This window comes from Chiloscyllium plagiosum, chromosome 29, assembly GCF_004010195.1.
Source record: "Chiloscyllium plagiosum isolate BGI_BamShark_2017 chromosome 29, ASM401019v2, whole genome shotgun sequence".
In the NCBI taxonomy this organism is placed as follows: Eukaryota; Metazoa; Chordata; class Chondrichthyes; order Orectolobiformes; family Hemiscylliidae; genus Chiloscyllium; species Chiloscyllium plagiosum.
This window is the reverse complement of record NC_057738.1, coordinates 36013843-36038224: the sequence shown is the minus strand read 5'-3', so window position 1 is coordinate 36038224 and position 24382 is coordinate 36013843. Positions and strand designations below refer to the sequence as shown.

The following is a 24382-nucleotide window of genomic DNA, read 5'->3' as shown; positions in this document are numbered from 1 at the left end:
GGTGACAAAATCTCTCAACTTTCTCTTCAAGAAGAACAGTTTCTCCAATCTCTCCACATGATTGAGGTGCCCCAATTCTGGAAGCATTTCTGAGAATCTTTTGCACACCCACTCTGTCACCTTCTTATAGGGTGGTGCTCAGCACTAGACTCATTTCACCTGCTGAGGCTGAACTAGTGTTTTATACAGTGTTACCATCATTTCCTTGCTTTTGTACATAGTGACTGTATTTATAAATTCCATTTTTAATTGCTGTCTCAAACTGCTCTGTCATCTTCAATGATTAGGGCACATGTTTAGCCAGGCCCCTCTGCTCCTGGACATGCTTTTGAATTGTTGTTGCTTGCAGAGACTCTTACCAGAAGATTCACTGCCATGATTTACCACACTCACACATCCATTACTGCTCACCTAGCTGTAATATTCATGGTTCAACCAAGCCTACGCCAACCCCTCTTTCTGCTACCCCTCTCTTTGCCCCCTGAAAACAGTCTCATGCTTTTCAGCTCTGATCAAGTGGCCAATGTTTTCTTTTCATTAGAATGGTACCCTTGGTTTTATACTGTCTTTAGCTACCTTTCTACCATGCTGCCTAGAAGCTTGGTCAATACTGATGGATTTGTCTTCCACTATTTCCAACTAATACACTGAGCACTGCTGGCAGAAGACGTGCTATTGTTGTTTAAAAGAAGTTCCATGATGTTCTCTTTTATCGCACTGTTATATTGTTGAAGGCTGGTACACATGAAGCAAAGCCTTGTCTTCAGAAGGGCCTACATGGGGCCTGCTGGCTTGGACTTTGAAGAACAGGAAGTAAAGGTCTTCATTGTCACCTTACAAAGACAGCAACGCTCTGAACCTCCTTTGAGGAACACTTTGCAAGCCTGTAACCTCCACAATCTAGAAGATCAAAGCTAGCAGATGAATGGGAACACCACCGCCTGAAAGGACTCTCCAAGCTACACATCGCTCTGATTCATAAATATATCACCGTACCTTCAACGTAACTAGTCAAAATCCAGAAACTCCCTCTCTAACAGCAATGTGGAGTACCTACACAACATGAACTGCAGCGGATCAAGATGGTAGCTCACCACCACCTTCTCCAGGGCAACTAGGGATGGGCAATAAGTAAAAAGGAAAGGCTACGGAAAACATGGTCAGGGGATGTTTTTTAACTGAGGTGACTGAGGACATGTTGCCTATGATGAAGCAAAAGCAGATTACAGAAGTAGCTAAAGTGCCTGAAGGAAGTTTCAATATTGGTGAGAGATTTAAACATAAAACGAGAATTTTATCTTTCAGGGAATGGGAGCCTGAAAGCCAATATTGAGACATAGAAAAAAGGAGCAGCAGTTGACCATTCGGCCCATCGAGTCTGTTCCACCATTCAATGTGATCTTGACTGGACGTCCGTGTTCCCACTTTCTCCCCATCATTTGATCCCTTTAGCCCTAAAAACTATATCTAACTCCATTGAAAACATTCAGTGGCAGAGAATTCCATAGGCTCACCACTGCATGGGTGAAGACATTTCTCATTTAAATCCAAATGGCCATCCTTAGACTATGACCTGTGTTTGTGGACTCCCTAGGCATTGGGAAATACAGATCTCTGTAGAGGTCACTTCTAACCTTACAATGTGCAACAGCAGCATGGAGGTATATGTTATATTATGTGTCGAACCTATAATGGTTTACCACAGGATAGAGTCAGGTCATTCTTAATAGTTTTCATATTTTCCTTTTCTCGATAATTAACAGTGCTGAAAACTGAATATTGTCATCAACAGCTCTTTAAATACCACCATTAAAAATAACACGTTATTCCTCTTGACAAAACCCTTCAATCTGCTAAATAGCTACAACAGGGACTTGCATTCGTGCAATATCTTGGAATTTGGATATATTTTGTTTTTTTTGAGGTAGAAATCATCTGGCAACAGATACTAATTAGAAATTCCTAGGGAAAATGTTTGCCTGAATGACTGTAAATGCATTGCTGTTAACAATTACAAATTCTAAATGCCTGCGTCTTAGAATAAGATTAACATCATTTTTTAACAATTCAGTACGGGATGTCAGCATCACTGGTGAGACATTTTCTACCCATCCCAAAATGACCTTGAACTGATTAGCTGTCTAGACTGTTTCAGAGAGCATTAAGAATCGACCACTCAGTCAACAGACCAGCTAAAAACAGCAGATTTCTTTTCCTAAAGGGACATTCGTAAACCTGGTGACATTTCAACAATGATCAAAAGTGAGTACTTTGTAAAAAAAAATACAATGAATATTTTTTTAAAATTCCAGATCTTATTGAATTCAAATGCCACTATCTATGCTGGGATTTGAACTCGTGTCCCCCAGAGTATTAGGGCTGGGGTCTATATGGGATTACAAACATACTGCCATTATCATTATGCCACTGTCCTCCCCATTGCCCATTGCTATAATTTAAAGGTCAGTATTAATTGCAACCACTTGTATCTTATAATGAGTTTAACAAAGCAAAAAATCCCACACCAGCTCATGTTCTGAAATTTCACTCAGGCGGTAAGACTAGGTATCACAAAGTAAATGAGTTCCGGTTCCTTCCAGCAAAGTATTGATCTTTGTAGAATTGTTCATCGGCATTGTTTTAAAATGAAATTGCGTGAGCCTAAGTCAGCAAATGATGTGTATAACTCCTAGCTAATCTTGTCTTCATCAATCTCAGATATTACCACTGGACTGAATGCAATGCCACTCTACATTTGCAGCAATATGTGTCTCAGACTTTATTCTGAAGATCCTTACTATTTAAATATTCAGTTATTGTCAAGTTTTAAAATGTTTCACAATTAGATTAATTCACTTGAGCTTACAGCCATTAAATTGGTTAGAGTTATAATTTGTGTTGTGTTTACTTAGATTGTCAATTTTTGTTGGGAAACTGCAGTTGTGCGTGCTGTAAAACATGATGTTAGGTTTTCATTTGGACATAATCCATTATGCCACAAGGGTCACACAGATCGAGAGGAAAGCCTATATTCCTTATACCTGAAGCCTTTTTGTTCCACATATTGGGCTGGAAAACGTCTCTTACATCAGTTAGACGATGGACAAAACCTGTCGCCCACATCATGTACTGGCAGATGCTGTTGACAAAGGTGACACTGTCATTGTGGATGTTGAAAATCTTTTTGGAACCTTCAAAAAAAGTTTGGGATTGACTGATTTTGGAGTTGGAGTCCTTCACTGTTTGAGCTGTGAGCAACGTTTTGGTGACAGTGCACCCCATTCCACTTGGCATCCTTCCCATAGGCACAATTGTCATGGAGCCCACTCTGCCCTCTACTGGTTGGTCACCATCCTACCAGAGGTCCGTTAAATGGCCAGAACATATTTTATTTGGACTGGAGGAATCAAGGGAGGGTTGCAGGAGGTGTTGGGCCAAGTACCTTCTGGGTCTACCTTTCTGACCTTATGAATGCAGTGAACCCAACCTCCTTCCTACATCTGTGATCCTTGCCACAGCCAATAATGAAACAAGCAAACAAACAAAAAGAACAGAAAGTGCTGGAGAAACTCAACAGGTCTGGCAGCATCTGTGAAGAGAGAAAACAAAGTTAGTATTCCAGGTCCAGTGACCTTTCTTCAGAACAGGGAATATGATTCTGAAGAAGGATTCTGATGAAGAGTCATTGGATTCAAAACATTAATTCCCCGTTTTCTTTCTTTCATGCCTGACCTGCTGAGTTTTTCCAGCAACTTCTGTTTTTGTTTCTTTCAGAATTCCAATCTCTGGAGTTCTTTGCTTTATAATAATGGGTATGTTTCACTTTCCCATAATAAGCTAGCTTTGAGTTTTGTTGCCCAGACAGAAATGATCACATTGAGTCAAAGTCACAGAATCATACAGCACAGAAACAGACCCTTCGGTCCAACCAATCCATGCCAAACATAATCCCAAACTAAACTAGTCCCACCTGCCTGTTCCTGGCCTATCTCCCTCCAAACATTTCTTATTCGTGTACTTATCTAAATGGTTTTTAATTGTTGTAACTGTACCCACATCCATCACTTCCTCTGGAAGTTTATTCCACGCACGAACCACTCTCTGTAAAAAAAGAATTGCTCCTCATGTAAATTTTAAATCTCTCTTCTCTCACCTATCACACCTACCATTTACTTTATCTATACTTGTCATGATTTTATAAAGCTCGATAAGATCACCTCTCAATCTCCAACGCTCCAGTGAAATAAAGTCCTAGCCTATCCAGCTTTCTTTCTAACTCAAACCTTGTATACATGGTAACATCCTGCTAACTCCCTTCTTAACCCTTTCTAGCTTAATAACATCCTTCCTTTCACAGGGCGACCACAACTGGGCACTCCAGAAGAAGCCTCACCAACATCCTGTACAATCTCAACGTAACATCCCAACTCCTCTACTCAAAAGACTGAGCAATGAAGGTAAGTGTGCTAAATGCCTTTTTTACTACGCTATCTATATGTGACACAAACTTCAAAGAATTATATACCTGAACTCCTAGGTCCCTCTGATGGTTGATTGAATGTTTACATCCCAAACATTCCATGGGGGACCTAATCCTATTGATAGAATTTAAAGATGTTTTTCACACTGAATCCCAAAGTACTATTCTCCTGCTCACATTTACGGGGATTTATCAATACTTTTTTAGACAGGGATATAATTGTAATAATACATATAATAATAAGATCAAATGGAAGAAAAATCAACCATTTATGTAGCAGTTCTACACCGAGTTCTTTCAGATACCTAGTATGTTTGATGAGCTTCTCCTCCTGGAAAGGCGTTTCTTGTACAGTGTGTGAACCACCTTAGCACTGCCGAAATGTTTGAATCTGCCCTTGACATTATTGTAGTACCATTCCAAAGACTGGGTCCTCAGGAGCCTACAGGAACAAGAACAACTATTGTCAACTTTGGAAACACGAAGCACAGAACACACTTAATCCAGTGAAGAAAGCTCTAATGCTAAAAAAATTTGGTCTCTAACGTATAAAGGCACATATGGCTAAATGCTAGGGCTATTCATGGAAAATAACCCAGCTTATATTTGTACCTCAGCCTGGAAAAATGGTGTGTTAATGTTAAAATAAGGAAGGTGACACTCAATTCAAGTGCAAAGATTTTTAGAGCTGCATTTTCGTTATACGGCTACTTTGCCTTGAAAAGAGTTCACCTTTAACGAGTCCATGTGGGTGTACAATGTTGTAATGCCACCTGGCAGTTACTCTGCTGTGGGACAGTAGGTCACAAAAAAGATGAGCTGGGTTTGCTGGACTATGTTTCATAATTTGTAATGTTATTTGAAGAGTCATCTAGACTCGAAATGTTAGCTTGCTCCCTCTCTCCATGGATACTGCCTGACCCACTGTGATTCCCAGCATTTTTTTATTTTCAGTACAGGTTCCAGCATTTACAGTATTTTGCTCCTACCATCTCTAGCATCCCTTTCTGAATACTTTCTCCATCTAAATTAAACTTTCCCAAGGAACAAAAAATATGACACAAATTCGGTTGCAATCTCCAAATCACAGGAGAAAGTGAGGTCTGCAGATGCTGGAGATCAGAGATGGAAATGTGTTGCTGGAAAAGCGCAGCAGGTCAGGCAGCATCTAGGGAACAGGAGAATCGACGTTTCGGGCATTAGCCCTTCTTCAGGAAGGGCTATTCCTGAAGGGCTAATGCCCGAAATGTTGATTCTCCTGTTCCCTAGATGCTGCCTGACCTGCTGCGCTTTTCCAGCAACACATTTCCATCTCCAAATCACAGTCATAAATGTCATTACACACAAATCAGTACAATAATACGCAAAGTTTACAGTCCATATTTTTCTTCCAACCCAACCATTAAATGACATGTGGCAACGGAAGACTGGGATCTGAATGCTGCTCAGTTGTAAGAGTTGTGTAATCTTGATATGTGGCGATAAACAAGGGATTTTTCTTAAAAAAAACTGAATCTCAGTCGGGTTATTGCGTAACAATCATTATGTCAAAGGAAATCATCATCTGGAAACTGGTTGGTGTTATCAAGGGGATTGTGCCTTCAGGTTTTACTGGAGACATGGCATTCCCTGTCTCTGCTGGTAGTGTGTAGCCTGTAATAGCTTCCCCCTTACCCAAGGGTGACTACTGTCCAACTCCTCTAACCCTCATCAAATGTTTTTATTAACATAACTGCAGGTAAGACCTTTCCCGGTTAAATACATTGCTCACACACGCAGATGATTCCACCCTTTCTTCACAGTTTCTTGTTTCTGACTGCTGCTGTCAGAGATAATAATGTGCAATATATCTCTATTTTTGTTAGTATTTCCATTCTCACCATATTTACAGAAACGTTTAAATGCATCACTTGCATTTGGGCTATTGCGTGCTGCTGTTGCCAATAATACAATCACCTTTTATAATACAAACACATTTTTACAATCATAAAAGCAATGGTTTCCTTTTGCACACTGAATAAAAATCATGGCGCAGACTGGCAGTATACAATTGCCATTGATCTATGAAGAGAGATTATAGAGTTAATGCCCCGTTCAAATGCATGGCAATGTCTCTCATTGCTTGCCTGCTGCTCTATCCCTATTTGCAGTGATCAGCCTCAGATGTGCAGTTGAGCAACAAGACTCGTGACTGAAACCAAACACAGGGACTAAGGATGACCATCAAGAGATAGCAGAATGTTAATGGAATGCAATATTGCAATGGGAAAGAACTATTTTCTGTGGCTTTAAAGAACTATTTTCTGTGGCTTTAATGTACGCAGTGCAGCAATGTAGGAGAATATGCCTGAGTTAGCACGTTGTTGTAATATTGAACAGATCCCAGATAGATGACAATAGTTAGATGGTATCCTGATGGTCCAGCACAAGAAGTCTCCAGTTAGTCAGCAGGTTGTCTAATAGCAAGCAGAAAGCTAGTCAGACTGTTAATGAACCAGGAGAAAGTGAGGACTGCAGGTGCTGAAGATCAGAGTCAAAAAGTGTGGTGCTGGAAAAGCACAGCAGGTCAGGCGGCATTCAAGGAGCAGGAAAGTCGACATTTCAGGTATAAGCCAAATATTCCTGATGAAGGGCTTATGCCCGAAACATCGATTCTCCTGCTCCTCAGATGTTGCCTGATTGCTGTGCTTTTCCAGCACCACACTTTTTGACTCTTAATGAACCAGCCAAGTATGTACATAAAATAATAGTATCTTAAGCGAGTGTATAAGTGTGACAGCACGAATCTTGTGGTGCAGTGGTAGTGTCCCTGCCTCTGAGCCAGATGGCCCAGGTCTGGGTCCGACATGCATAAACGGATTAATTAAAATAACTACAACTAAATCTGGGATGTCATATTAATATACATAGTGAGTTGTGAATAATCTTCCAGATGTCTGTCTCAATATGAACCTGACTCTCTATGAGATATGATGCATGGGCTAACACATAGAAAACCACAGGATGCACACCACAGTGGTAGCAAGAGGTCGCATTAGCAGAAACTCAACAGAAATGCCCCAAACATAAGAAATACTGTGAGGAGAATCTTTGCTCTCATGAGGGAGTGAGCATGGACAAGGAGGGTATTAGTGACACCCACAGCCCAGAGAGAAAGAATAAAGATAAGAAAAGAACCCCTTGCCTCCAATACCCCCCACAGTTCCACTGAAATGATTAAAGCCATTGTTTTACTTAATGTTTTGGATGATGCAGCTGGCTAGGCCATAGGAACATCTCAGGAATCCCAACTGTAGATGAATGAGGTCTATCCCACTCTGACAAACCCAAATTTTTGAATGGGTGATGGTGCAGGGATATATCCTTGTTGATCATACATTAATTTCTTTTCTCTGCCGAGAACAAAGAACATAGAACCACACAACACAGAGCAGGTCCTTTGGCCCACAATGTTGTGCTCAACATGACACCACATTAAACTAATCCCTTCTGCCTGCCTTTGGTCCATATCCCTCCATTCCTTGCATATCCATGTGCTTATCTAAAAGCCCCTGAACCACCCCTAATGTAGCTGCCTCCACCACCAGCCCTGCCAACACGTTCCAGACTCCTACCACTCTCTTTGTAAAAAGACTTGCCCCTTACATCTCCTTTGTAGTTCCCCCTCTCACATTAAAGACGTGCCTCCTAGTTTTAGACATTTCAACTCTGGGAAAAAGATTCTGACTGTCAACCCTATCTATGAATCTGATAACCCGTATAAACATCTATCAAGTCTCCCCTCAGCCTGAAGACAACCTGAGTTTTTGTAACCTCCCCTTATTATTGTTCAGAGAGGTTTTTTTTTCCCAATTGTGTCTTGGGGTGTGGACTATTCTTACAAGGCCAGCACTTGACCCCAGTGAAGTAAACAGCTAGTGAAGTCGTTATAGAGGGCAGCTGAGAGTCAATCACATTGCTGTCAGCCTGGAATCACATATAGGCCAGGCTGGGTAAGGATGGCAGATTCCCATTCCTAATGGAGGCACTGACTTGGGTGGATAGATTGAGTCGATTGGAATTTAAAAAAAATACAAGGCACCCTTATTGAAACACACGAGGTTCTTAGGGGACTTGACACAGTGGATGTGGAAATCCTGCCTCTCCTTGTTGGACAGTCTAGGATACCAGAATAAGAGGGGGGAGGGGCACATAAATCTGTGAAACTCTTAACCGCAGAGGGGTTTCAAGGCCTGGATACTCACAGCTGAGATGGACAGATTTTTAATCAGTAATGGAACCAAGCATAATGAGGAAAAGGCAGGAAAGTAGAGTTAAGGGTTATCAGATCAGCCACGATCGCGTTGAATGGCAAAGTTGATGGCTGAATGGTCCACCTCTGCTCTTGTGTGTTAAGGACTAAAAGACATAATTAAAGAAAATGGATTTTTACAGCAAACAAGGATAGCTTTGCAGCACTACAACGCGTGCAGTTTTTAATTCGAGATTTGTTGATTGAATTTAAACTCCACAAGCAGCCATGGTGAGATTTGAACCCACACCCACAGACACCTTGGTTACTGGTTTACAGTGACATTCCCTGCGCCCCACCCCCACAACTCTTCGAACCATCACCTCACTCAGTAATCACACTAGTCCTAGATCCACCAAACTCTCGTCAGACATGATCAGCCCTGCCCTTCTGGGACTTACCCTTTGCTAGTGAGGTAGGTGGTTCCAGAGGGAAATCTCCCCTTAGTCCTGAGGACCCGTTTGTAATGGCGATCCCTAGGCACCGAGTCTGAGATCAGGCCCACGCAGGAAAACGTGCTCTCCTGAAGTTGAAAGGAAGCAGGCTCCCCGATCACCGAGGCAAAATGCAGGATTCTGTGTTCCGTGCTCTCAGATGCTCAGTCAACTGTGATGTGCAGATAAACAGAGAAGCTCTGCTTCACCAGGCGTGCTTTGTAAGAGGAGCAGCTCTCATGGGACTACTTGCAGCAACAGGCCTCATAACAAAATGCAGGAACGATGCTCTTTAGCAAGCACAAGATCCACATTAGAGCTGTGGTTTGAGTAAGACTATAAATTGTTACTTTCACGTACTACTGTTTAAATGGCGCATAAAATCCGTTCAAAATTTTAAAACATACCTAAAATTATATTGTTGTAATTTGATCCCATTATCTTCCCTTAATGGGTTTTTTATTTTAGACTCACATAGGAAATACATTAGGAATTTATCAGGACTCCAAATAAAATTATGAAGCTGAATTATGGAATGCAGAAAGGTTTTATCCTAATTTGTAAGCATCACAGCTTCGATGGAAAGCAGAAATGAATAGATACTGCTTGCTTTAAAGGAACAGGCAGAACTAGTGGGACTAAAAGCCGACCTCAGAAGGCCTTTAGATTGTCAGAGAAAGTGAAAATTGAAGAAGAAATGCCTGAGACAGGAAAGTTATAACAGGGAGTCAGGTTTAACCTCAACAGAGTGAGGATTTCTGGGAGAAAACAGCCCATCTCAATTAGTAGGGGGAGATAGTGGCTTTATAGTAATGTCATTAAGCTAATAATTCAGATTAATGCTGTGGGCTCAAATCAAACCATGGCAGCTAAAGCTAATCTTCGTGATTGTGAGGCCATTGTTGACTCTTTCATTTAAAGTGCATCTGATTCATTAATGTCCTCCCTATAGATCAGGAAATCTGCAGCCATTAACTGACTTGGCTTACTGATGACTCCAAAACTCACTAGCACTGTTGGTTCAGCAAGCATAAAGATGACAAAGGACAGCTCAATAATTATAGGCCGGTCAGTCTGACTTAGGTGCTGGTTAAATTAATAGAATCAATTTGAAGAGACAGGATTAGTGACTACTTGGAAAGACATCTAATCAGATGGCTTTGTTAAAGGAAGGTCATGTTGTATTATCTTAATAGTATTTTTTGAGTAACTAATTGTGGGATTGTTGAGGGCAGTATAGTGGATGTTGTTTTTAGGGATTTTGGTATGGCATTTCATAAGACCTCACATGACAGACTGGTCAGAGTAATTAAAGTCTATGGGATACAAGGGAAGGTGGATCCAAGATTGGTTCAGTAACAGGAAATAAAGGGTAATGGTCGATTCATATTACTGAGAATGGACAGTGTTCACCAGTGGTGCTCCACAGGGCACAGTCCTGTGTCTCTCGTCAGTTGTGGTCTGTATCAATGAGTTAAATGTGGGTGGCGTGATGAGGAAATTCGCACTGGGTAGTTGACAGTGAAAATCTTGGCTGTTGGCTGCAGGATGATGTCAATGCCTTGACTGAGCACAAGAAAAGTGGCAAATGGAATTCTATCCAGAAAAGTGTGAGGTTATAGATTTGTGGAGGGTAAACAAAGCAAGGGATGAAACAATAAATCAGAGTGGAATGAGAGTTTTTTAAGTTCATTCAGGGGATGAGGATTTCACTGGCGAGGCCAGCATTTATTGCCCATCCCCAATTGCCCAGAGGGCAGTTAAGAGCCAACCACATTGTTGTGGGTCCAGAGTCAAATGTAGGCCAAACTAGGTAAGAGAGGCAGTTTCCTTTTCTAAAGGACATCAGGGAACCGGATGGGTTTTTCTGACATCAACAATGGTTTCAAGGTCACCCTCTTGAATTCAATTTTAAAAATCTGGAATTAAAAATTAAAATTCCACCATCTGCTGTAGCAGGATTTGAACCTGGGTCCTCAGCACATTTCCAGGGTTTCTGGATTAACAGTAATAATACTACAAGGCCATTGCTTTGTCTTTAAATGTAGGGAAAGACCTCTGAGGCATGTCCTCAGGTCCATAACAATGGCAGGATAGGAGATAAAGTGGCTTCCTTCATTGGGTGAGGTACTGAATACAAAAGCAAGGCTGTAATGCTGGAACTATGTCAGGTAAAGGTAAGGCCACAGCTGGAGATTTGTGTTCAGATCTGCTACCACATAACGGGAAGGAATAAAATCACATTACAGAGTGAAATTTATAGGAATGTTTCCAGTTTGTAAAAATTGCGGCTGTAAGGAAACATCAGACAGGCTACGGCTACTTTCCTTCGAGCCGAGGAGATTGAGGGGTAGCTTAACTGGGGTAATACAAAGCAACGCGGGGCCTGGGTGGAGTGGACAGGGAAGACGTGTTTATCCTAGTGGAAAAGTCAATTACCAGGAGGCACAGGTTTGGTAGAAGAAGTAGAGGGAACATGAGGGAAGACTCTTCAGCCAGAGGAGGGTGGGAATCTAGAATTTGTTGCCTAGTTTTGGTGATTGAGGCAGGAACCCTCAATTCATTTAAAAAGTATGGGGATCTGTTCCTGAACCGGCAAAGTTATGGACGAGGTGCTAGAAAGTGGGATTAGAATGGAGAGCTAGATTGTTCAGTCAGAATGACCTATCTCTGTGCTTGAACTTTCTGTGGTTCATTCAAGGGCACTACAAAGGAGAAGGAAACACTGGTCTTGCCAACAATATCTGATGTCCCAAAGATTATTTTTAAAGTTGCAGGTTAGGCTCAATACCTCATGTCAAAAGTCCCTGGTTCAAACTCTATGCCAGGTTTTAAACATTCTAAGAATGAAATGGAAGCATACGAGTGATGATCCTAGAACTTGTTTAGCCGTTATACTGACAAGCGAATTAGAAAACTCGACTGAAGAATGCTAAACAATGCTCCCTAGCATCAGGCACATGAAAATACCAGCACCGCCAAGCCACACACCATCCTGATTTGGAAATCAATCAGATGTTCCTTCAGTATTGCTGCAACTTCCTCCCTAATAATATTTATAGGCCTTACACCATGCGGACTGCAGAGAGTCAAGAAGACAGCTCACCACCCCCTGGTTCTCCAGGATAACCAGCGTTGGGAAATCAACACAGGCCCAGCCAGTGGTACTCATATCCCCAAATGAAGAACACCAGAGATTTAGATGTAAACTGAAACTACAAATATAAGAAATTTAAGTATAAAGATGAGTAGGGGGTTCTGAAATATAGTTGACTAGGTGATGCCTATGAGACACTTGGACTAACGGCCTGATGGGAAAATAGGTTCACAACATCCTGGCACCATAAGGTAAGTTACTTCACAGCACAAGCAAGAGGATCACTTTACGCCATTTTTGAGCAGGATACAACAACTCAGTGTTGTAAACCTTTCTTTAATACTAAGGACTAATGTACTTTAGTCCAATTTGCAGTTGTCACTAAAATAGTTGGGAAAGTAAGTTGCAAGGATTAAATAATAAATTTACAAATGGGTATGGATAAGTCACTTAAATGGGCCAACATTTGGCAAATGCAGTTTAATGTTAATAAGAGTGAGGGTTATCAGAAGAATAAAAAGCAAACTTATTATTTAAATGGAGAGAAACTTCAAATGCTTCGGTGCAGAAGGATCTGGATATCCTTCTGCATGAATCACAAAAAAATAGTTTTGCAGGTGCAGCAGGTAATAAGGAAGGCAAACAGAACTTTGGCATTCATTGCTGAAGGAATGGAGCATAGAAGTAGGGAAGTGTTGTAACAACTGTACATAGCACTGATGAAACCACATCATGAGGTACTGCATACAACTGTTTTTTCCTGTGCTTGGGGAAGAGTGTAATTGCAATGGAGGCAGTTCAGAAAATATTCACAGGACTAATTCCAGAGATGAGAGGCTTTTCTTATGAGGAGAGACTGAGCACTTCAGGCCCATACTCACTCAAGTTTAGAACAATGAGTGGGCCTTCAATTGAGGTGTGTAAGACACTGAAGAAAACTGACAAAGTAGATGTGGAGCAGATGTTCCCCCACATGGGGCAATGTGGAATGACAGGTCAGAGTTTTAGGATAAGGAGTGGCAGACCTAAAACAGAGATGAGGAGGGATGACTTTTGTCAAAGGGCCATGAATCACAAGCTCGGAATGCAGTTGTCGCCAGGGCACGAAGTAAATTTAAGGAGGAGATAGATTCGTAATTAGTAACAGTTTAAAGGGTTATGGGGAGCAGGCAAGGAAGTGGAGTTGAGGCCAAGAAGAGATTAAATGGTGGAGCAGGATTGAGGGCTGAATTGGCCATCTCTCTACCCAATACTCATTTTCAAAAAGGCAGGCTTTGTCCCTGTGTCACTGAGGATAATGCAAAATCCTCAGCAAAGCTTGTGAAAACAAAAAGCTTTTGAAAAAAAGTAACCAACTCGTTGTGGGTTAAATGTATTTTAGGAGCGGGCTCCTCATGAAGCAGCATCTGGTACCCAGCTTGGCTGGCACGGTGACTCCGTGGTTCGCACAGCGCCAGGGACCTGGGTTCGATTTCAGATTCAGACAACTGTCTGTGTGGAGTTTGCACATTCTCCCCGTGTCTGCGTGTGTTTCCTACCAGTGCTCCGGTTTCCTCCCACAGCCCAAAGATGTGCAGGTTAGATGGACTGGCGATGCTAAATTGCCCATGGTATTCAGGGATGTGTAGGTCAGGTGGATTAGCCATGGGAAATGCAGGGTTAAAGGAATGGTGAGGTGGGATGTCCTTTGGATAGTAGGTGTGGATTGATGGGCCGAAGGTCCTGCTTCCACACTGTAGGGAAGCTGTAGGAGATAGGGAATCTATGACACCAGGAGGATTAAATGCTAAACCTTGCCTAGAACAAGCAAGGAGCACTGGTGCAATAATTAAAACAATCAATAAAGCTGAGCTTCCAGCACATAAGCCACAGCTTACGCTGGAGAACAGTCTGAAATGAGCTGAAATGCCTCTTAAAGAATGCTAAGACTTTCAGATGAACCAACTGGTGAGCACTGTGGGAAAAGCAAAATAAAACATGAGGAACTAATAACGTGGAAATTAAATGAAACACAATTGTGACACTTTCTGTGGTTTACTCTTAATTGTTTGAGACAAAAGCCACCATTAATTGCTTGTTCAGCTCAGACTTGTGATTATCATTCCGCAGTGCAATAATTTCACAAGAATGCAATCAATGTTTTGAATAATTTAAAAAAATCTGCCGCGGTCACTTTTGATAAATGGAAACATAACCACGAGGGATGTAACCAATTATACCAGCAGGCACTTTGGGTGTCTCTAACTACACTGTAGGGCAGTACCTATTGAAGGTGATTAGTGTCTTGGTCACTTCCCAGTGAGACAGTAGAACATTTCCTTTCTGGAAAGCACCATATTTCACTGAGGCACTTGGCAGATCAGTGTTAAGCCTTGACTTAGTTTGGGGGTACGAGGTAGTTTGGCTGGGAGGGGCGGGATAGTGTGCTGGTGACCCCTCTCCATTGCCCAATCCCTTCGTAGCCTGGGATCCATTTCCAGGGTGGACTAACCTGCCTCCTTCCTGCTCCAAAAACAATCAGGGCATACTCTGTCAAGAGGTACCTGTAGAGTCAGGAAACTTCTCAAACTAGGCTACCCTCCTTGGGTATCAGAATACTGCCCTACATAGAGTTATAGAGATGTACAGCATGGAAACAGACCCTTTGGTCCATGCCGACAAGATATCCCAATCCAATCTAGTCCCACCTGTCAGCACCCGGCCCATATCCCTCCAAACCCTTCCTATTCATATACCCAACCAAATGCCTCTTAAATGTTGTAATTGTAATAGCCTCCACCACATCCTCTGGCAGCTCATTTCATACACGTACCACCCTCTGCGTGAAAAAGTTGCCCCTTAGGTACCTTTTATATCTTTCCCCTCTCACCCTAAACCTATGCCCTCTAGTTCTGGACGCCCCATCCCAGGGAAAAGACTTTGTCTATTTACCCTATCCATACCCCTCATAATTTTGTAAACCTCTATAAGGTCACCCCTCAGCCTCCGACGCTCCAGGAAAAACAGCCCCAGCCTGTTCAGCCTCTCCTTGTAGCTCAGATCCTCCAACCTTGGCAACATCCTTGTAAATCTTCTCTGAATCCCCCAAGTCTCACAACACCCTTCCGACAGGAAGGAGACCAGAAATGCATGCAACATTCCAACAGCGGCCTAACCAATGTCCCGCACAGCCGTAACATGACCTCCCAACTCCTGCACCCAACACTCTGATCAACAAAGGAAAGCACATCAAACACCTTCTCCATCTCATCCACCCGCGACTCCACCCCAAGGAGCCACGAACCTGCACTCCAAGGTCTCCCATGGTCCCAGCACCCATGGTCTAATGTATTTCCATCATGTTCTGCATTATTAAACCATAGCAAATGCATGATGCACTTTTACATTAATCTGCCTCCTTTTCCTTGGGTACAGATGTTTGCCAAGCTGACCCGTCTTAATCACAACCCCCAAAATAATCCACATGACTTCAGTGTCCACTTTTTCCACTGAAGGACCTTTGGAGAGGAATTTGAAGTTTTGTGCTCAATAACAAGAGGATCGCTGACTAATGGAAAACAAATCGTTTTTCTGTTTCAAACAGTGTGGGTGTCACTGGAAATACCAGCAATTATTAGCCATCCCTAACTGCCCTGGAGAAGGTGGGGTTCAGCTGTCTTCTTGAACTGTTCCAGTCCATGGGATGTAGGGACACCCACCGTGATATTAGGAAAGGATTTCCAGGATCTTGACCCAGCGACACTGATGGAATGGCGATATATTTGCAAGTCAGGATGGTGAGTGGTTTGGAGGGGAACTTGCAGGTGGCCATTATCCCATGTATCTGCTGCCCTTTACCTTCTAGATGGTGGAGGTTTCAGTTTGGAAGGTGCAGGAGGAATTCCTACAGTGCCTCTTGTAGTTGGTACACACATTTGTCAGTATGAGTTGGTGGTGGAGTATATGAATGTTTCAACTGGTAGATGGGGTGCTAATCAAGCGGGTTGCTTTTGCCCTGGATGGTGTTGATCGTCTCGAGTGTTCTTGGAGCTGCACCTATCCAGGCAACTGGGGAGTATTCCATCACACTCCTGACTTGTATCTTATAGATGGTGGATAACTTTGGGGAGACAGGAATGTGACTTACCCTAGCCTTGTAGTTTATTCATTCATGGGAATGTGGGCAGCATTTATTGTCCATCCTTAATTGCCCTGACAGCAGTTAAGTATCTATTTTATTCCTATGAATGTGGAGAGACTAGGCAAGGATGACAGATTTCCTTCCCTAAAGGAAATTAGTGAACCAGATGGGTATTTTATGACAATTTACAATGGTTACATGGTCACCATTGGAATAGCTTTCTATCCATGTTTTTTACAAATTGAATTCGAGCCCAAATCCAGGGAACATTGACCTGAGGTTACTGGATTACTAGTCTGGTGATGTTACCACTGTATTACCACGTCCCCATACTCTATATTGATGTTTAGTTGAGTTTCTGGTCAATGGTATCTCTCAGAATGTTGACACTGGGGGATTAGTAATGGTAATGCCATTGACTGTAAAGGGGAAATGGTCATTGCCTGGCATGAGTGTGGCACTAATGCTGCTTATCAGCCCAAGCAAGATTCTTATCACGAGCACCCGATTTTAATATAAGTTGAACTATTATTGCCTGAGAAAATGGACCATCAGCCAGCTTCTGTGATGCTGGAGTAGCTCCATAATGCAGTTCCTGTTAGTTAAATTCTCTGACCAATGGCAATAGAATATTATTTAAAAGCTGAAAAGTATATGACACACAGTGATACAACGGCTTGACCACATGTGCAGACCACTATAACTAAAGTAGTTTGTACCCAAAAATTACTATAATTTCAACTTTGATAAGCTACATTCAATTTGACAGGAGGTTCATATAACAGAGCAATGTCTGAAAGTATTCTGGTGACTTATACTGGTGATAATAATTCTAGGGAATGCATAAAAGTGATCCAAGATTTTTGTGACTGAGCACTGAATTCTGGAAGCCATCTGGGACTTCTCAGAATCTCTGGACTTGGTTCACTGTTCTTCAAACACATAGTGGAAGAAACTAAGAATAATCTGGTAATGTAGAGCCAGTGAACCTGTGCTGTATGCATCTGGTCCAAGATCAAACTTGCCTGGGGATGAGGAAAAAATGTGAGGAACATTGTTACAATTTCCACCGGCCACTAATTTACTGTCAGGGAGATAAGCCTTTTTCTGGATCTCTCCTCCATCTTCTTCAGTCTACCTCTAATGTACCATTGGAGTCAACGGCAGAGCTCAGCTGGCTCAATGGTTTCAACCTGTTTCAGTCTCATGGAAGTTTTGGTTCCCAAACTTGGGGTGACACGGTGGCTCAGTGGTCAGCACTACTGCCTCACAGCGCCAGTGACCTGGGTTTGATTCCACCCTCGGGCATTTGTCTGTGCATAGCTTGCAAGTTCTTCCCACATCTGTGTGGGTTTCGTCAAGGTGCTCTGGTCTCCTCCCTCAGTCTAAAGATGTGCAGGTGAGGTGGATTGGCCGTGACAATTGGCGTTTCGGGCAAAAGCACTTCGTTAGTCATTCCTGATGGAGGGCTTTTGCCCAAAACATCAATTTTCCTGCTCGTCAGATGCTGCCTGACCTGCTCTGCATTTCCAGCACCACTCTAATCTTAGCCAGTTAGGGTTTACCTAAGAAAAAATACAACCTCAAAGCACAGATTCTGTCACAAAGTCACCTTTTTAAAATTTGTTTATGGGATGTGGGTAACGCTGGTTACTGCCCATCCCTCATTGCCATGGGAATGGTGGTGGGGTGCTGCCTTCATGATCCACAATTCCTTGGGTATATCCACCGTGAGTTCCAGGATTTTGACCCTGCGACACTGATCCAAATCAGGGTATACATGCCTTATAAACACTGGCCTTTCCTTTCTAAGTGTTTACATCACAGGTTTGGAAGATGTTGACAGTTTACTGCAGTACATTTGGTAGATTAGATTAGATTAGATTATATTACCGACAGTGTGGAAACAGGCCCTTCGGCCCAATAAGTCCACACCGACCCTCCGAAGAGCAACCCACCCAGACCCATTTCCCACTGACTAATGCACCTAACAGTACGGGACAATTTAGCGTGGCCAATTCACCTGACCTGCACATTTTTGGACTGTAGGAGGAAACCGGAGCACCCGGAGGAAACCCAAGCAGACATGGGGAGAATGTGCAAACTCTACACAGACAGTCACCCGTGGCTGGAATCGAACCTAGGACTCTGGTGCTGTGAGGCAGCAGTGCTAACCACTGAGCCACCGTACCGCCCTGGTAAACAGATGGTAAACACTGTTACCTCTGTGCATTAGTGGTGAAGGGAGTGAATGTTGAAGTGAGTGGTTGGGGAGCCAACAAAGTGGGCTCTTGTGTCCATGATGGTGTGGAGCTCCTTGAGTGGTGTTGGAGCCACAGTCACCCAGGCTGTGGGGAGTATTCCATTAAACTCCTGACTTGTGCCTGGGGATTGTGACAGGTTTTGAGGAGACAAACATTAAGTTACACATCTAGCTTTCCTAGTCACTGTATTTCAGCAACACATTTCCATCTCTGATCTCCAGCATCTGCAGACCTCACTTTCTCCTATTTATAACAATGGTCCAGTTAAGTTTCTAGACAATGGTATTTCCACCTCCCCCCATATCCCTGCTCCACTCCCCTCCCCCACTCACCATGTTATTAGTGGAGGATTCCGTGATGTTTATACATTTGAATGTTGATGGTTAGATCCTCTCTTCATAGTGTCCCTACCATGTGGAAACAGGCCATTCAGCCCAACAAGTCCACATGACCTGCTGAAGAGCACCCCAGATCCATATCCTATATTTTCCATGGCTAACACACACATGCCTGGACTCTATGGGGTAATTTAGCACAGCCAATCCACCGAACCTGCACATCTTTGGACTGCGTGAGGAAACCATAGCATCCAAAGCAAAACCACACAAACATGGGGAAAATGTGCAGACTCCACACAGACAGTCACCCAAGGGTAGGATTGAACCTGGGGCCCTTGCACTATGAAGCAGCAATGCTAACCACTGAGCCACTATGTCTCTTGTTGAATATGATCATTGCTTGGCGTTTGGGTGGCATAACTGTTACTTCCCACTGGTCAGCACGAGCCTGGCTGATGTCCAGCTCTTACTGCATTTGGACATGGACATGGACGGCTTCAATATTTGAGGAGTTGTGAAGGGTGCAGAACATTGCAATCACTTGCGAACATTCCCACTCCTGACCTTACAAAGAAGGGAATATCATTGATGATATAGCTGAAAATGGTTGGGCCTAGGGCACTATCCGGAGGAAGTTTTGCAGAGATGTCCTGGAGCTGAAATGACTGGTTTCCAACAAATATGACTATCTCCCTTCGTGCCAGGTTCGATTCCAACCAGTAGCAGAGATCGCCCTCTCTGATACCCATGAATCCAGTTTGCCAGAGTTGGTCAAATGCAGACTTGATGTCAAGAGTAGTCCCTGTCATCGCCCATATGGAGTTCAGCTCTTTTTGTCGAGATTTGAACCAATAAAGTGAGAAGCTGAATGGCCCCTGATGGAAGTCAAACTGAGGGGGAGTGAGATTTTCAATTTTGCAAACGCAACTTGATAGTACTGTTAATGATCCCTTCCGCACTTTGCTAATGATCAAGAGTAGATTAGATTAGATTACATTACAGTGTGGAAACAGGTCCTTCGGCCCAACAAGTCCACACCGACCCACCGAAGCACAACCCACCCATACCCCTACATTTATCCCTTATCTAACACTACGGGCAATTTAGCATGGCCAATTCACCTGACCTGCACGTCTTTGGAATGTGGGAGGAAACCGGAGCACCCGGAGGAAACCCACGCAGACACGGGGAGAACGTGCAAACTCCACACAGTCAGTCGCTGAGGCGGGAATTGAACCCGGGTCTCTGGCGCTGTGAGGCAGCAGTGCTAACCACTGTGCCACCGTGCCACTGCCGTTGGGCAGTATCTGGCTGGGTTTGATTTATTCTACATTTTGTTGACAGGACATAACTGAAGTGGTTTTTGGCAGATGGCGTGCTGTAGCTGTACTGGAATAGATTATCTTGGGGCACAGCTAACTCTGGACACAAATCTTCAGCAACATTGGCTGAAAGTTGTCAGGGCCCCTGGTCTTTGTAGTATCCAGTGTCTTCAGCTGTTCCTTGACATTCAGGTGGAGTGAATCGAATTAATTGAACACTAGTATCTGTGACACTGGTGGTTTAGGAAGGGACTTAGATGAATCATTCTCTTGGGACTTCTGGGTGAAGTCAGTTGCAAATGCTTCAGCCTTACCTGTTGCTCTGAGATCTGGGTACCTCCATCATTAAGAATGGAGATACCTGTGGAAGACCTCCTACTGATGCAAGCATTTCCACAAAACTTACCAGCGACATAAATCCTGAAGACAGAATGATTTCAGGTAAAATATCATTTAGTAAACCCCAAAGTATGTCCACATTAATGGCGAATAGGAACAAACTTTGACTGTTGGAGAAACTTGGGATTGGACACTTCTTGTAGGTTTCCAAATCTCGACATGAAGGGGAGGTCTGAACTGTGTGGCAAAGTCTCCTCAGAATGGGAGATGGCCAATTCACGTGCAAAGGGCAAGCTCAGCATTCATAGGCCAGGTTTTTGAAGAAGGAGTGTCACTGAGAGGCCTATGAGCTCAAAACACACTGCAGGTGGAATGTGAGAGAGAGGACATTTCAAAATGGAGACAGAGACTGCCACTGTAGTTGGTGGGGTGGATGGCATTGGGGAGATGGATGGCATGGTGTGGTATATGGCAAGGGGGAGGTGTCCCTCTGCAGGGTGGCATGAGGAAGCTACTGCTACAACCAGAGAGGGCCAGTTGCTCTGGTTACCCATTCGGTAGTCAGCCTGCTAATCAGAGCTCACTCCCCCCATCCTGCAACCACCACACCCCCTGCGCCACCCCCATGTGCCCACACCCCAATCCCCTCCACATCTCCTGCTGATCTCCTTTAATTGACCTTCAATGGATCTTAGTCACTTCGATTGGCTACTTGCTCCATGCAGACAGGGAGATTCTATCACCCACCTATTCCAGGTTGGCAAAAATAGGCTAAGAGACCGGGTGGAACCAGGAAACAGGTTGGCGATGCCAGGTGTAATTCTTGCTCATCCGTCTCTGCTCCACTCCTCTCCACAGCAGACACTAAAAATCCAATCCTGTAGGTCTGCCTGTTCCAAACCACGGTGAAAATGGTTTGGCCACTAGTCTGTTGCAAAGGCTTGGTAGTAAACTCCCTGGAGCACTGAGACAAAGTTGGTCAAGGCACCTCAAATGGGTGGGTTATTGGTAAGGCAACAGTAGTGCCAAGAGTAAAATAAGTGTTCAGATCAAACGAATGCGCTGATTTCCAAGGGAAGGGGTGGAGAGGGTAAGGTGCCTGGATTTAGCCAGCTCATCCTGAGGGTCTGGTGGGAAACTGGGGCCTCACGTACAGATGTCCTTGTATTACAGACAATGGGGGACCTATTGGCTTTGTGCCAATATCGAGCTCCCTGTGTGGAGCATCTTTGGGAATTGCAACCATCATCCATCCTGCTCATGTGATCCAGCTAGTGGAATCACTGCTGACCCAGGAGGCCAAACTCCCCCACATTGGAGATTCCTGGACAGTGGTGTCTATTCATAATCAACATTCTGTCCTGTTAAGGGGAGTCTCTCAAATCTCATAAATCATCATTGCTCTACAGGAGGGCACTGAGAACACAAGACTGATACTTGTGGAGCTTTGTATTTTCAGTTTCCTGTTGGTCCATGCTCACCCTTTGAACTTTGTCGACCAACATGTCAATGCTGCTGCTGATTGATTTGAGCTATGGCAGGCTGTTAATGGCCAACATGGAGAGCTTGTCAATGCTGATGGAAGATGGAGGCTGTATTGTCTGGACCATAACCTTGATCTTCAACCCAAAAGGCCTAGGAACAAGTGGCCTGCAAGCTGCTGAAATGAACTTCAGTACAGAATGTCATCATGAGCAAGTAGCAGCTATGAGATTAAAGCATTTTGATCTAGCGATAGATCACCCAGTTGAACAACGTTTTTTCTTGCACTTTCTGTCAGGTTTACTGCATCATTGAAATTGTACTTGTTACAGGTCAGTCATATTCTTACTAGTTAGTTATATCCATATTTTGTTTCTGATCCACACAGAGAAGGAGGATACGTGTTAAGGGCCAACAACTGATTAAACCCTAAGTTTTTGTTCAGGATATAGGTATCAGCAGTTCCTGCCCACGGGCAATTAAGAGTCAACCACATTGCTGAGAGTCTGGAGTCACATGTAGGGCAGGGTGGCAGATTCCCTTCCCGAAAGGACATTAGTGAACCAGACACTGGGCTCGATTGGACTCATTAATCCAGATTTCGGTTGAATTCAAATTCCACCGTCTGCCATGGAGTGATTCAAACTTGGGTCTCTGGATTACTCGTCTAATGATAACACCATGAGGCCCTCGCATCTCTAAGGATGCTATCAATGTTCCGTCTCAAAGCAGCATTGATTGATCAGATGATGATTCAACAAATTACCAACAAGGATCAAATCCAACACATTGGCCCAGATGCTTTGTTGCCATGTGCTGGTTAAGGCTTTGATAAATAAACCAGAATAGACTGAACTTAATTCTCTTGCTTGCTAAAATTGCCCTTGGATGCTTTGGGCATGATAGTACAGAAGGAGGCTAATCAACCCATTGAGACCACGCTAGTGACTCAGCAGCTAGAACTTGCACTTACATTTCTTAAATCTCCCCTGATGAAGTGAATCAATAACTAAGTGACGTAAGTTAAAAATGATCATGTTTATGAACACAACCAACAAGTCAGTAGAAGAAAGGTTTTCAGCACATCGACCTAATCAGAAGATATAGTGGAAACAAAATCCACAGTAGCTTTTAAAAGACAATTGGATTTTTGAGACTGAGTACGAGATGATAAAGTTCTACAGGGCTGAAACCGGCCCATTACTGAGCACAGATTGGGTCCTGTGTGACCAGTGTGTACCTAAAGCTGAGGATCCAAGCCTCATGTAATTTCTTTATGTTAGATTTGTCAGAGGCTAGAGGCAGCCTTGTTGCAAAGCATTAATGTTTATTACAGTTATAAAAGACACTAATTCAAGAAGAGAATAGCTAAAATATTTGGTGGTGTAGCCAGTTGAAGTTAGAAACTACCTGCGAGGTGTCAAGTTGATTGATCCTGAACAGCTGTAACGCAACAGTGGAGTCTGCTCTCATTTTGAGGACACTACAGTCCAGGTTTATATACATTAAAGCACACTGTTGATCTAACTGCTTTTGTGCCATGGAAGGTTTCCCATCAACTATGGTCTTTGCCTTGCAGCCATGTGTTCTATAATCTCAGCTGAGCTCCCAAAGGGCGACTGTAAAATATAAAATAGCAAGGATGTTTCCTTTAACTTGGATTTCTCAAAGACATGCTTGGCTAGCTAGGTTTGCTGCCTAGTTAGACTGCAATGTGTACACAGGAAGCTTTACCCTGAAATGGCACCTCATCTGCTGCCAGTACCAATCTTGTTTCCACAGTTTGATGAAGCGAAGGCATCCATAATGAAAAGAGAATATAGAGAATTAGGTTGGAAGCTCAAAGGCAGGATGAGCAGAGTAGTAATCTCAAGATTGCTACCAGTGCCTTGGCCTAGTGAGGCAAGGAAGAGAGAGCCGGTGCAGATGAACACGTGGCTGTAGGGCTGGTGTAGGAGGGAGGTTTCAGATATGTGGATCATTGGGATACTTTCTGGGGAAGGTGGGGCCTGTACAAGAAGGACAGGTTGCACCTGAACTGGAGGGACACCAATATCCTGGGCAGGAGGTTTGCTGTAGCTCTTCGGGAGGGTTTGAAATAGATTGGCAGGGGTTTGGGAACAGAGCTATAGATCAGGTGATGGAGTGGGTAGTGAACACCCAGATACAGTGTGCATAAAGTATGTGAAGAGGGATACGCACTTAATAGGGCAAA

At 43.4% G+C, this 24382-nt stretch overlaps 1 protein-coding gene across 4 annotated transcripts in view; it reads right to left on the bottom strand.

The window, feature by feature from the left end:
* Positions 1 to 24382, bottom strand: part of LOC122564519 (rab effector MyRIP-like) — a 380608-nt gene that overhangs the window by 96602 nt on the left and 259624 nt on the right. For all 4 annotated transcript variants that reach the window (XM_043719525.1, XM_043719523.1, XM_043719524.1 and 1 more), the window contains exon 4: positions 4786 to 4922. In XM_043719525.1, coding sequence (XP_043575460.1) covers positions 4786 to 4922 — 137 coding nt within the window. The remainder of the gene's footprint in view (positions 1 to 4785; positions 4923 to 24382) is intronic.